This window comes from Cygnus atratus, chromosome 2 (genome assembly GCF_013377495.2).
Source record: "Cygnus atratus isolate AKBS03 ecotype Queensland, Australia chromosome 2, CAtr_DNAZoo_HiC_assembly, whole genome shotgun sequence".
In the NCBI taxonomy this organism is placed as follows: domain Eukaryota; kingdom Metazoa; phylum Chordata; class Aves; order Anseriformes; family Anatidae; genus Cygnus; species Cygnus atratus.
This window is the reverse complement of record NC_066363.1, coordinates 64,165,841-64,181,014: the sequence shown is the minus strand read 5'-3', so window position 1 is coordinate 64,181,014 and position 15,174 is coordinate 64,165,841. Positions and strand designations below refer to the sequence as shown.

General features: G+C 40.0%; 1 protein-coding gene across 1 annotated transcript; it reads right to left on the bottom strand.

The window, feature by feature from the left end:
• Positions 1–2,022: 2,022 nt before the first annotated feature.
• Positions 2,023–5,089, bottom strand: LOC118250939 (probable G-protein coupled receptor 141; the record flags this gene model as incomplete). Its single annotated transcript, XM_050708761.1, has 1 exon — positions 2,023–5,089. A coding segment is annotated over one exon (882 nt), but the record flags the coding sequence as incomplete, so codon positions are not given.
• Between the last annotated feature and the right edge of the window lie 10,085 nt (positions 5,090–15,174).

Genomic DNA, 15,174 nt, shown 5'->3' with positions numbered 1-15,174 from the left:
AAGTTCTGTCTGAAACCATGGTGCAAACCTGTTTTAGATTTTAAGAGCTATGAGAAGGAGCTGAAGCACAAGATGCACTTCACTTTCCATGCTTCTCTTCATTGCAATGGTTAATAAGGAACGTTATCATTGTTTGACTGTGGCTGTAAGGAAGAAGTATTATAGGTCCAAATTTCATAGAATCATAGAATCACAGAATTATTAAGGTTGGAAAAGACCTCCAAGATCATCTGGTCCAACTGTCGCCCTACTACCAATGTCACCTACTAAACCATGTCCTTAAGCACCACGTCCAACCTTTCCTTAAACACCCCCAGGGATGGCGACTCCACCACCTCCCTGGGCAAAATCTCACACCAGGTTTGAAGTGAAGATAACGTGAAGATAGATTCTACTTGGTGATGCTTATTCTTCACAGTTGGTCCTTTTCTGATGTATAATATTAATGAAGTTTGTCTTGGCTTTCTGTTGGGGAGCAGCAAGAGAGGGCTGGAAGCCAAGTACCATCAAGGCTGGCAGGGGCCTCACCAAGAAGCAGTGCATGGTGGGCTGATCCCAGAAAGCCACCAACCACCCACACAACTGTTCTCTTAGTGCTTCCACCCCCAGCAAGACAGGAAAGAGAACAGGAAGAACAAAAGCAAGAAAACTAATGAGTTGAGGTACAGATAGTTTAACAGGTAAAGGAAAGAAAAAAAATTAGCAACAAGCAATACACAGGAAATCACTGCTTATGTCCCACACCTAGTCTGATGCCCAGCCAGTCTCAGAGCAATGGCCACCAAGGAAGTCAATGCCCTCCATTCTTCTTCTTCTCCTTCAGTTGTTATTGGTGAGTATGATGGATTGTATGCAATATACCTTTGGCAAATCTGGGTGAGCTGTCCCATCCGTGTCCTCTCCCAGTGTCTTGCCCACCCCCAGCCTACTCACTGGGGAGCAGAGTGGGAAAAAAGGAAATTCTTGATGATGTGCAAGCACTGTCCAGCAGCAGTCAAACATCACTGTGCTAATAGCACTATTTTAGCCACAAATCCAGAACATAGTACTGTATGGGCTGCTACAAAGAATGTTAATTCCATCCCAGCTGGACCCAGTGCAGCGTGCAAGCCCACAGAACCTAAGCATAGAACCAGCACAGCTTCAGCATCACGGCAGAAAGTCAAGTCAGTGGGTCAAGATTATTTCAGCAAGTTTCTTGGACAGGCACAGGAAAAAATATCAAGCAAAAGCTGAGGGCAAGGCCACCAGACCAAGACGGATAGGCCACGAAGCCAAGGCGGGGAGGCCCCCAACATGGTGGTTTTTACAGCTCTTTCTCACACCACTCTGTTAACAGCATCTTACATAGGCTTAGACAGTGGCACCATGTCACAGCCAGCCTTCAACACTAGCAGCCAAACCTCTAGGAGATGGTGGGGAGAGGTTGAAGAGCCTGTTGGTACACGCAGAGTCCTGCCACTTCTGTGCTGGATGGAGTAAAATTAATTCTGCTTTGCCCACTTGCTCAGGAAAAACCTTTCACAGCTAATTGTTGAACTGTATAAAATATTTTTCCTTAAATTTATTCTGCTGGAAGGATTTAATTGATTATGAAGTATGGCTGAATACAGACATTGCATAAAAGAAAGTGTTAGCAATTCAACTCCTCAAATACATGTAGGTATTATATACATAGATAGTGTGATCAACATTATACCAGCACATGGACCACAGGACAGCCCTGGTCTTTGAGGAGCTGAAAAGATAAATACTTAGTTCCAGAGGAGTTACAGTCTGACCAGAACTAAGAACTTACACAATTATCCCTAAAATCTCCTTGAAGGAATTGTATGGAACGATACCATAGCTGAAGACATTGTGTAATTTCCCTTTCCTTCTCCCATACTTGCACTATATTATCCTGGACTGCTTTATTATCAGCAGACTCATAATCAACACCAGACGACTCTGTTCTTCTCCAGATAGGCCAGCTTGGTAGCATTGGTCAGTAAGAAAAGGCAGTGACAATGGTTCAAGCAAAATATATTTTATTTAGCTACAGGAGTCAGTAATCAGAAGTGGGAGCAACGTAATTGTTGCCTCACTTAGGGCTTTGCCAGATTTTCTAAAGACTTTGGTAGATTCAACTTAAAGAAACTCTTTCTGGTGGCAGAGATACAAATAGCTTCTTTGCGGGCCCTGCCTCTTGCCTTGTTTTCCTCCAATTTCTTCTGAAGGGCCAAAGCTTTGTTTAAGCTTTTCACCTTGAGAGTCCCTGGCTCTCTTATCAGGTACATATGCAGCATACTGCCCGGAGAAGAATATCAAAAAGCTGCTGTTTTGGGAACTATTTACCTTTTTTAGAATCTGGCCTTTTGCGTTGTATCTGTGTTTTATTGTATTTTACTGTACCTGTAACTTCTGTCTTTGAAAATCATGGACTGAAAAGACTGTATTGTAAGAGCAGGAGCGGACCTGGTAACACCAGGGGAAGGTCAGGATATTTGGAAGGCTTCAGGAAGTGCTGGTGGTCCCCTGGACTTTCACTTTTTAAAAGCAGCAGAAAGAATTCTGGAACCATTAGGAATTTTGGACAAAGGTTTTTATGGAAATGATTAAAGGCAAAAATGTTTGTTCAGCATTAGCAAAGTCAGTGTATGCTCTTTTGTTCAAAAAAAAGGCCATCAATCTGAGGCATCACTAGCATTCCTTGATAGGTGCAGTTTTTCAACCCTCCCAAATCACCTTTTGACCTGTCTGAATCTGGGCATCATAGCACTTCTATAGCAAAGATTGCCAGACTACAAATTATGCAAATTTTGGTAACTCATGGGGTTACGAAGGAGAAAGTATACACTTGTGTGAGTCCTGGGAGTTTGGAATGGGAGAAAGCTGGCCTCAAGCTGTTGTGATGCAGCGAATTACAGTGAGGCCTTAGCCAGAAGGGTGGAAACCTTCTATACAGAGCAGAACAAGCAGCATGCGTGAAAATAATTTTTACATAGTGAAAATGGAGATTCCCAGAACGGATGTGGTTCCTGAGGGAGCAAGACCCAGTTATTTCATTCTATTTTCCAAGTTCACAAAGAATATAATCCATCTAATGGAAAAAATATACACTCATGCAAAAGTTTATATACACATGCACGAGCATATGTTGAACTGATTAAACACATTTCAGTTAGTTTATTCTAGTTTTGCTTTGTTACATCTGTAAATGGAAAAAATATGGCATCTGATAATAAATCAACAGTCAACTGAAAGTGACCAGACATCAAAGACATTTCCTGCTCAAACGGTTTTTGAAGGCTGTTAAAATATTTCCCTCTCCTAGAGAGCAGCTGATCCTTCCATGAAGGACCAGACCCCTCAGTCCTGAATTCCAGCTCCAGTTATGGGCAGGGCACAACGATAACTTGGATTTCTTTGGCTGCAATGGACTTAAGGGGTAACAGCCACCGATCCAGACCCGGTGGGAGAGTGATATAAGACAAAAGTTTTGAAATTTGTGACCTGCTCAGCTCTCACTCACTTTGAAGGTGTAATTACCTCAGTTCAGGGAGCTGCTTGTGTTTTTGAAATAAATCAAGTAAAGTTGAAGTTACGAGAATGTTAAATGTTTTCATTTAATTTAATATACATTTTGTATAGATGAACAAAAGAAGCTTATGCTAGAATATTCCACTAAAACATTTCACTCATGCCCTGTTTCATGCCTTGAATACATTTCTAATGTAGTTTATGTCCTTGTTATCTAAAATAACTTGTACAAAAAGGTTGTAAAGGAATTTCCTTCTTACCCCTCCCCGTCAGTATCACAACTGACAGAAGAAATTGTTAGACTTTCACAGTGAAAACTTGTTAGCCACAGTGGGTTGTAGTTATTGAGACCGTCTGCGGAAAAAAGAGGAAGGGATGGATACTTGTGCTCTAATGGTTAGGGAGCGGGACGACTGAGGAAAATCTTAATGAAGCTTCGTGACGTGACATTTAGGTCAAAGACCAAAGTAAGGCTCGTATGTCTGTCTTCAAGAGAGAAGATAAAAAACAGTAGTTTTGGAAAGATGGATCTTCCTAGTCTGCAAAAGCCAAAGACTATGACAATCCTATATAGCCTTCCTGAAAACTCAGCAGTCTCCCTGGCACAGCAAAGTCCTGACACAAGTTTATTTCGGCCAAGAGCCAGTATTGACACAGAGTGGCTGGATTTCCTGTAGTTCAGAGTTCAGTGGGCTATTCCTGCTATGAAGCACAACATGTCCAAGCAACACATTGTTGTTAAAGCTAAAAAAATTTCATTGTATGGGAGAAGTTTATGGTCTTTATCCAGGTGGCACTTTCGGATGTAATATACTCTGAATACATGATGAGGCATAAAGCACACTAACATTACCAAGATGAAGAAGAAACTCTTTGCCTGAGCCCTGAATTCCACATGGGAGTTGATGTCAGGCCAGTATTTCACAGCCAGTCTGTAGATCACAGATAGCTGGATGACAGTGAGCACAGCACAAACAACCATCAAAATTCCAACCAAGCAGTAGTTTACTATCACCATGGGTATCTCTTGTATCTCCTGCTGGAAGTGAAAGCACTGGGAGGACGGGTATGTTTTAGAGGTGCCATAGTAAGAGAGAAAAACAGGTGCAATCACGAGTGCTCCCAGCAGCCAGACAGCAATCACCCACGTTGTAGTGTAGCACTTCTTAAACTCAAGTCGGAAGAGACGTATTACGATGATAGCAACGTAAAACGTGAAGGTGGTGTACATGTGGAAGTATATAATGGCACTCACTAGCCTGCAGGTGAATGTCCCAAATTTCCATTCCTGTAAAATGTAATAGCTGAGGCGAAAGGGGATGCTGAGTAGCAGGAAGGTGTGCAGCACCAGGAGGTTGATGATGATAATGGTCATCACAGATTGTGACTTCCTTCGAAACAACTGGTGGGACATCACGATGACCCCGAGGGTGCCGCCAGCCAGGTCAATGCTGTACAGGATTATGAGAACAGAGTGGAACCTCTCTGAGGTGTCCAGCAGTGTCTCGTTGGAGGAGTGGTTCTGCTGGGTCAAGCTGCTACTAGGCATCCTCCTAAGCACCTCTTTTCAAGGTTACTGAAAATTAAAATTGTGAACTTTTAAAATAGACATGCTTTCTTTGTTGCTTCTGTTATTGTTAACTATAGAATGTCACAGATTCATGAAGTGACATTTCAGTGAATTGTGTTTGAAATAATTTTATCCCGTGTATATACAACCTTATAATAGTTGTCAAGCTGTATATAACAGCAATAAGCTGTGTCTCTTGGTGTTAAAACCGTATTTTATATAATAAAGAATGAGTTTTTAATTTATTAAACTGCATGCCAGGATATTTTTGCAATTATTTGCCTCTATCAAGCCTTTTGGCATAGTCAAGACGTTGACTGTAAATTCTACAAGTTTAATTTGCACCTATGTTATAAAGCTAAAATTGAAGGTAGGAAAAATACTGAAATGCAAAGAGGTTGCATGTATAATTTGTGCATAATTTCTGAAGACACTAAAGCCATCTTTTTAGCGTCTTGCTGGGTGACTGCAGGGCAACCATAAGGCAGCAACAGTTTCAGTTTCTGGATTCACAGAGCACAGTGAAAATACAGATCTGCAGATTAAAAAACAATTTCTTCTTGCTTCAGCTCCAAGTCTTTTTGTTACAGAATTTCACCTGCACTACTTTATTATGAAAAATAATGAAGAGCTACAAATTAATACAGGATCTTTTTTTTTTTCTTTTTTTTTCCCAAGGATATAAACCTACAGGCGTTTGTTGACATCTGCATTCGTATTTGGATATAGGGCTTGCACACAGGTTTCTCTTTGTACGAAAGTATACAGAGATAGCATGCAGGTTACAAGCGTACTTTGCTAATGGAATCTTTCCTTACCTTACAAAGAGTTTCAAAAAATGAAGTAACAGCTAAAACATGTTTTCTTAGAAAGTTAATGCGCCCTCTCTTTGCTTCTTCTCGAGTTTGAAATCAGAAATGTGGCTTTAATCGGAAATTCTTAATTCTGTTGCACTCATCTATAAAAGTGAGTGAAAAAAAAACATTTTTGTGATTACAAGCACATTTCCAGTATTAGGATCACATTTTTCCTGGTAATTGTTTGTAACTGAAGAACATTTTCATAAAAACTTCTTCTATATAAAGCATCACTCAAAGCGTCTTTAGAAGGCTGCTGAAGTGCTGTGTCCAAAACTGATATAAACCATTCTGTTCAATCTCTTTTAAAATGCATGTTCTTAGAAAAAGTCATATGTTTAAAATTATGTGCTTACCTAATATTCTTGAGACAGGCATGATGAATTTGCTTTTCTATCAACTTTGCTGTAAGAAAAGTTTTATGAACTTTAAAAAGATGAGTATCTGCTCCTGACACAAAATAACTTTCGACTGTATGTTGTTAATATTTCAAACTTACTTAAGTAGGCACAATCATTTCTTCTTATTATAAACAGCATCATTACAGCCCAGATGCCAACAGTTTATGTTACTCAGAAATAGATTATATTTTTTGCTATTTATAGAAATAAAATGCTTAAATTTTACCTTATAATCTCCGATTTTTGTTGTTTCTGCCTTCTTCATTGCCATTTCATGCATCCATAGCATACAATGTACATAATCAGTGTGAATAAAAGAGCCTTGGTTGTTACTGTTTGCCCAAGAACAGTTAAGAGTTTTCTCAGCCCACATACAGGAAAGTGCAAGCAAGAGATAGCAATCAATTACGTTCAACTTCTAATGTTACTCTGTTGTTCATGCAGAAAGAAATGCTGGAAAGCTGTACTTGTTTTCTATTTAATGGTTAATCAAAATGTGCCAGAATAACAAAGCATTTGGCAGATTTTAAAAAAACTTCACTTGAATGTACTATCTTCAAGAATTAAGAGGAGATTACCCACTGTTTAAATTGTATAAGTAAAATAAACCTCACACATGCACGTAAAGCAACTTAAGAGTTCATTCTGTTTAAAAAAAAAAAATAGGCAGAGGCCAGTGACCTTGAAGGTTATGTCTGAACAACAGGCATGAATGCTGACCCCAAACCACAGTACTGGTAAGAGACAGCTTACTGTAAAAAGGAAAGCATTATGTTGGGGATCTTCCAGGGACAGCAAAAAGCAGTTTCCTGACTAGAAACAAAAGAGAAAAAAAAAAAGGTTTTTTTTTTTTTTTCAATTAGAGTACTAGACCACAGTCTGAATTAGCAGTACTCAAACAAGGATGGATAGTACATGAGGTTTTGTGAACAGTAACATAAAACCAATATCTCAGCAGGTCTGAACTGGCATTGCTTCTGCAATTATATGCGGTCATCCTCTTCTGTGTAATATGAGTGTGGTTCCCTTTGTGAGTCTTCTCTCCTGTTACTAAGTACAGTTATTAGGAAGAACAAGATAGAGAGTAAATAAATACAAAGACTCAACAAGGGCACTAAAAGTCAGGGAGATGAACTGAAAGGATTTTGAAGGTAAGCAAAACCACAGAGAGAACAGTCCGTGGGACATTCTCTGGATGATCTCTGAAAGCTTTGAGCAGTTACCATCTCATCTGGACTAGGATTCAGAGCAGGAGAGAAACCCTATTCTGGAGACTGCATGTGTTCTTGGCTTGGGGATAAGAGAAATGAGTGATTGTTCCAGCAGATAGAGCACCAAAAGAAAAGAGCTATATGAATAATGGTACTCACCAGGTACGGTTCCAGCATCTTAATCCCACTTAAGGACGGACTTCTAACATGGTAGTAATGATGTTTAGATGGCAAAATGATCTGCAGAAACATATATAGGAGGGTAGGGAGCAGCCTGGGTGTATAACATCAATGCTTTAGATGGGTTAACGTGACCATGAAACTATATCCACAACCTCTAGGTAAAGCAGTGAAATGCCTGCAGTCTTGTGTTCTGACCACAGGGTCTGGAGCAATCCACAGCTTGAGTCGTCAAGTAACAATGTAGAAGAGGCATGAAGAAATTGGGTTCCTGAAATAACTACTATATGACAGCCAGCTCCAGACAGAGCCAAAGCAGGCTATAATATCAAGAGTCTAGTAAAGTCTCTTACCTTATCCAGTCCTGTCTGAGCTCTTTGGATGTAGAGTAATTCAAAAAACCCTACAAAGGTTTTCTTTTCAATTCTTGTCACTTGGGGAAGAACACCAGTTTTGGCTGACACCAAAACTGCAGGGGGCCAGAAACTGAACTTCTGAATTGATGTTTCATACCTCTGAGTTGCTGTGTCCCCAAAGCGTTCCTTGAAGTTTGTACGTTGAAACCATTCAGTGTTCAGTCTGTTGACCTTTCATCTTCATCTTCTTCTGTTCAGAAACACATAAATAAATAAATCATGTACTTTGTAAATGAGGTCTTAAATTTTAGGTCAGCTTCCCATTAGAGTACAACAGGAAATTGAGTCATCTCAGACTCTTCAAATGAACTCTGAGATCTTTCTTTGGCTTCTTATTTCATCATTGCATAGTTTGCCTGGACCAGTGGTGAGAATAAAGGTTGAAAGAGAAATACATATACACACCAGAGATCCATGTCAAGACAAGTATCACAAAGAGAGTTTAAGGAGGGAAAGAACTGGGCATGTCTGGCTCAACACTGATGAAAACAGATGAGATGAAGAGGAAAGGTGAGGTTTTAAATTATTAAGAAGAGAAAATTAAACAGAAGAAGAAGTGATAGTTGAGAGATGAGGAACAAGACCTGCTGAATGTTCAGAGACTCTGGAAATGTTTCTGAATGTGCCCATGCATGGCTGTAGAGAAGTTCCTCTGAGCAGGGTCTAGATCTCCAGTAGAATTCTAAGTTTTTATATTTTGTTTCATTTCTGCACTATTTCCCCTGCTTTCAGTGTCACTGTGTAAGAAAATATTGTATTTACTGGTCATTAGAATAGAAACTATAGTTTTACATGAGCTGAATAGTTCCTTTCTGTCTAGGAACAAACATAAAGCTACCTTGTGTTACTGGATAGGTTTTCAGTTTTAGCTGCTTCCAACCTAGGGTCATCATTGCTCGTAATTTCAATCCTCTGTTGCTAGATTGATATGGAGATTAAGCTGAATACAGGTCAGTCATAAACAACAGTAGGACAGAGAATGCCTGTGTTGCATTTTAATTTACTACTTTCTCTGTGATTGCAAGTGATTCTTGCTGTCTTATTCCTTGTCTGTTATACATGAGGCACAGGTACTGTAAAATGAGGAAATCATACTCCATTGTTGTTTTAGGATAACTGCTTTAACTTGAAAATCCCACCCACCCATGCTGCACAAAGAAATGAAAAATTTCAGTCAGTAAGTGGTCAACAAGTTTAGAAGAGATTTGAGATTCTTATACTAATCCTCTGTTTGTTGGTTGGAGATATGTTGAGAAGTTTCTCATGCTTTATTGTGATGAAAGAGGCAATCTGGCTTCTCTGTTCATTAGAAACAATCATGATATAGTTGCCTTAGTCATACCTATTTAATATATTTCAAAAACAGGTATTATGCTTTATATAACAAGAAATAATATATCATGGGTTTCTACAAAGGAGTGTAGTAGGGTATATTACAGGCAGATGGTATGTTGCTTTTTGAAACAAAACTATTAGTTCTTGGTTTTGGTGAATGGAGATAAGGTTTATTATTACAAGTTCAGGAACTTGTAGTCGTTATTCTCTTGTGCTGGTATTTATACATTTATACAGTTTAGTAGTAAGCTAGATTTATGAAATAGGTATGTACTATTGTTCGATCTAGTTATTCTCCAACACCTATAAATGCAATTAAAGTTGTTTCTGATTTAGATTATTCCAGCAAATTGATAATTGCCAGTTTTGAAACACCTTTGAACTAGGGAACAGCTGCAGAGAACCTCATGTGAGGCAAGGCTCTGGCATGGACAGTATAACCTTTTCCTGGTCCCAGATTCTTTCCTTTCCACTTGAACACACTGCCACCCACCCTCCTTGTCAAATTTAATTTCCTCTGTTTAGAGTACCACAGCCTTTCTCAGAAGTCTGCTTTTCTAGGGGTAGCCACGTTCGGTACTGCTTTACCCTGTTTCTCGTAGTCTGTTGCTTGATAAATACAGCCACAGAGCCCAAATTCTTCTTTTCTGCTACCAATATGCACAGTCCACAAGGCCTCTGCAGGGATTAAATCCCTGCAACAAATATTTGCTTGACGGAGATTTGGACAAGGCTTAATGTTTATTAAACCAAAAAGTAATTAGAAAGAAAACGTATAAAACAATTGACTCACACAGAAAAGCAGAGATCCTCATTGCACGGGCAGTAGTTTTCAGTGAATTACAGGAAGCACAGGCAGTGCCCCAAACACAGAGGTGGTGCTTTCTAAGGTGGGCTGATGTGTCAGTTTTGGGGTTGTTGTTTCCAAATTCTCACTGATCTTAGACTTTCAGAGATCTTGCATTTTGGTGTTTGTGACTATGTCCCACACAAATAAGCCTTACCTTTACTGAGGAAAGTTTCCCATTTTTCTGGAAGAAACGTAAGTGCTCATGTTCTGGATGGAATCCCAGGAAGAGCTCTAGAAGACAGGGACTACGATTCAGAAAATAAAAAAATATGCATGTGCCAGAAAATTACTTTAAAATTTGATGATTCCAGTGTCTAGAGACCTGTCACCCATTTTTGTCAAAAGACATGCCCCAAAAAGCGCATCTACTAGAAAAACAATGACAAAAGAGGATTCTGAATTCTTGAGAACTCAGATATCAGTTATATCTTTTTCTCAGCTCTCTAGAACCCAAACCCATGAACAACTCAAAAAAAAAAAAAAAAGTAGATTATCATTTATCCTGATTTGGAAACTACTACTACTACTAATATCAATAGTGTGAATTCTGAGATATAAAAGATATTGAATACCAGTATATAAAGCAGAAGATCTAGAGCATCTCCAATGTATAGTGATAATACTTCATGCTGTTGTCAGTGATGGAAAGTGGATTGATTGCAAAACTAGAAGATTTTTCAGTTCCTTTCACTAACTAGAGATCTGAATACAAAACTGGTGATGTAGTCTACCAGCTTTTCCTATTTAATTTCCAATAGGATTTCCAAAAAATCACAGAGGAGCAATGGTGAGTTTGAAATCTGAGTATTTCAGCTAGTGGTTTCCACACAGAACCTGCTTCCTTCAACTCAAAAAAAAAAAAAAAGAAAAGAAAAGGCAAAGGTTTGGTAAACCTACAGTTGGGCAAATCCACAAGCAGGGGAACCTCCAAAGCTGAGACCATTTGTGCAGTGGAATAAGTTCTATATTTAAAAAAACAGACTCCTTCGCCATCAGAGTGCCTTATACACAGCATGGCCACACTTTGTGTGAAAAGAGAAAAAAACTGTTCTGTGATGTTCAATGATGGAGGTGGTTTAGGAAACACAGCATTGTGCAGATGAATAATCCCAAGGGATTTAAAAGGAGATGTTGATTATATATTTAAAGTATTCCTCCTCTCTGCCTTCCTCTGGAAAACTTTCTGTTGACTTCTTCAGAGGTGCCAGTAATGACCAGGAATGAATGTTTGATCTGGCCAGTCCATCACCCATGGTAAGACCAATAGTTCCAGCAGACATTTCTCAGGGCAGAGCTGTCATTTTATATTCTAATTATAAATCTCACTGGCATCATCAGATGTAGAAACTCAGTGGTTTAATAAAAGACTGTCAAAGTTACCAAGAATATAGCATGTCTCTTGGGGTCTCTTTCTAGTCCTCAGGTTTCTTTTGTGTCTAAAGCACCTAGTTCATCCTCCTCTCAGGAGGAGGTTGCAGACAACTTAAATGACAACAGTGATTACCCCAGCTGCTCTGACTTACATCCCTATCAGCACTTCTGCTACTTCTATTGCTGTGACAATAAAAAGAAGTGACCACAGCTTCCTTACAGAAAATTATTCTTTCACAGAAAACAAAAAAAATAACCTTTAAGAGGAAATGAATTAAAATCAATACAGCAGACTGTATGAAGATTTAGGGCTTATGCAGGTTTGCTATTTGCTGAAATGTGAGAAAAATGTGAGAAACCATTACTTGCGAGCATGTCTCAAAGCAAGGCAGAAAGGCTTTTTGCTCACTATATTAGATTATATATTAAAATATATTTTTATATATATTATGCATATTACTAAATAATTCAGCCACAACCAGCATTTAGAAAAATGAAAAAACAATGTCATTTCTGTTGCCTTTTTATTAATTGGGAATGCTCTGTGCTTCCATTATACATGCTGTTCACAGGAACAAAATAAAAATAATGCCATGCTGTATGTCTGTTTATACCCCATACTCTCACCACGTGGTAAAGAGAATATAGACAACCAATCCAAATCCTGTTTGACTAAAATGATCATGATCCTAAGTATCGTCAAACTGTCTACATCAATTGATTCAATATCTTTCACTGTTTCGTTGTTTTATCAGCTCAAGGATTTGAGCAATTACTGTAATTATAAGAACATTTCTACCCTCGAGCATAGATAGGCCATGTAGCTAATTAACATACTTTAAGCTAACTCTATGAAAATGAAATATGTGATCTGTTCCAAATGAACCATTTAGCAGAGTCCTGTTGGACTTATCTTTCCATGGTAACAAAAATAGACTGTAGAACAAGAGAATGAGATAGAAGGGAATGTTTAAAATAAAGTGATTAACTTAATTGCTTTTCTTTCAACCAGCAGCAGTTACTCGAAGTGAAGGATGTGGGAAGCCTTTGTTAGTGCAAATGACAGCGGTAGAAAATTATTTTTGCACATGCAACATGAAATTACTTTATACAGTCATGTACTCAACTACCAATCATTTATGAATGACTGAAACTCAAATTAACACAAAATGCCACAAGCTCAACGCTTGAAAATTTTAAGGCACCAATTGCCAACTGAAGAGAGAAATGGAACAAGGGAGTCTAGAGCAAAGCCCAAATCCCACTGTTCCATTCACCACACAGCCATTTGCTCTCCCTCCCCCCACAATGGGATGGGGGATGGAATCAGAAGAAGGGTAAAACTCATAGGCTGAGATAAAGACAGTTTAATAGGACAGAAAAGGAAGGGAAAATAATAATCATAATAATGATAAAGGAATATACAGAACAAGTGATGCACAATGCCACGATGCATTTGCTCACCACCTGCTGACCGATGGCCAGTGAGACCCCAAGCAGTGGCACCTGCATTCCAGCCAACCCCCCAGTTTTATTCTTCAGCATGACACCATAGAGTATGGGACGTCCCTGTGGTCAGCGTGTGCCAGCTGTCCTGGCTGCGTCCCCTCCCAGCTCCTGGTGCAACCCCAGCCTCCTCCTGAAGCTGAAACTCCTTGCTCTGTGCAAGCACTGCTTTGCAGCAACTGCAAGACCAGTGTGGTATCAGCATCGTTCTCATCCTAAGCCTGGAAAAGAGCACTATACCAGTTACTGGGAAGAAAATTAACTCTATCCCAGCCAAAACCAGGACATGCATATTGTCCCACTGTAGGTAATCAGCCTTGGCTTCTGAGAGACACGAGAGGGCTGCCTCAAAAAGCAGAAAGAGACACTTAGTATTCTGCAGCTACTTCCCTTTGGAGTTGGAGGCAGCTCTGCTTCTGGTGCTCTGTCTCCACTTTCCACTGGAGGGCTGACCAGTGCTCCTGAGCTCCAAGAAGTCTATCTGTCTACTTGCAGCTTGAAAGGCTCTGAGCAAATATAATGGAGCAGAGATTAAAAACCTGCTGCTTTTTATCCAAAAAGTTGGTAGGTAAACATCCCTGGGTCCAGGAAGAGTCTTAAATTCAAGTCTGTTCATTCAAGTGAGAGGAAACAAGAACTTTGTCTTGTTCATACCCATGTACAGAAGGAGGCAGGATTTGACAGCACCCATTAGATTGCTGCAAGTCTGAAAAGGCTTCTGTGTTAGTACTTGTTCATCCACAAGGTAAATACACATTCTGGCAAGCATTAAAAGGAGAAGTTGGTGGTTCTTTAATCATAGTCAGTGGGCTCCTAACATCCTTGCAAACCTGCCTAACTAATCAATTGCACAGTGACAGTGTTGTCAGTTGGCTATTTGTACAGACCTCCAGGACCTGGGAGGGCACACACCTTTCTGTAAGGAAATGCAGTCATTTGTACCATGAAATTATTGAAGGGGCCTGCAGTCCTTGATCAGCTCTCATTTTAAATACCTGTGAGGAAAAAAAGTAATTGCATTTCACAGAGATTCATAGGACTGGCTCAAGCCAGCTCTGCCCTATGACTATAATTTCTTTCTCATGTGGAGATCTCTCCTCTGTTCATTAAAAAGCCTTCTGGATTGTAGTGGCCTTGGCATCATGGAGCTGCCTTCCAAGAATAATGGGGCAAGTGACTGTTTCCCCAAGGTTATCATTTCCCTGTGTTCACTTCTCAAAGTACTTTGCTTTCAGGATAACAGCAGCCACACATACTTGCATGAGGCGTTAAGGCACGACAGCATCCCGTGATCTACTCTGCACTGTTGTGGCCTCACCTCGAGTACTGTGTGCAGTTCTGGGTACCACAATACAAAAAGGACGTGAAACTGTTGGAGAGTGTCCAGAGGAGGGCTACAGGGATGGTGAAGGGCCTAGAGCAGAAGATATATGAGGAGCAGCTGAGGTTACTAAGCCTGTTCAGCCTGGAAAAGAGGAGGCTGAGGGGAGACCTCATCACGGTCTACAGCTTCCTCATGAAGGGGAGTGGAGGGGCAGGCACCGATCTGTTCTCTTTAGTGACCAGTGATAGGACCCGAGGGAATGGTGTCAAGCAGGGGACATTCACGCTGGGTATCAGGAAAAAATTCTTCACTGAGAGGGTGGTCGCGTGCTGGAACCGGCTCCTCAGGGACGTGGTCACAGCACCAAGCCTGTCAGAGTTTAAGAAGCATTTGGGCTGTGCTCTTAGTCATATGGTCTGAATTTTTGGGTAGACCTGTGTGGAGCCAGGAGTTGGACTCGATGATCCTTATGGGTCCCTTCCAACTCAGGATATTCTGTTCTATGATTCTACGATTCTAAGTATCACATTAATTGACCTACTCCAACATCCCTTCAGCAGCCATTCACTTGCTATAAGAAATAATCTCATGAGGAAGATTTTCTTTACAAGAGATCCTACTTTTCCTCTAA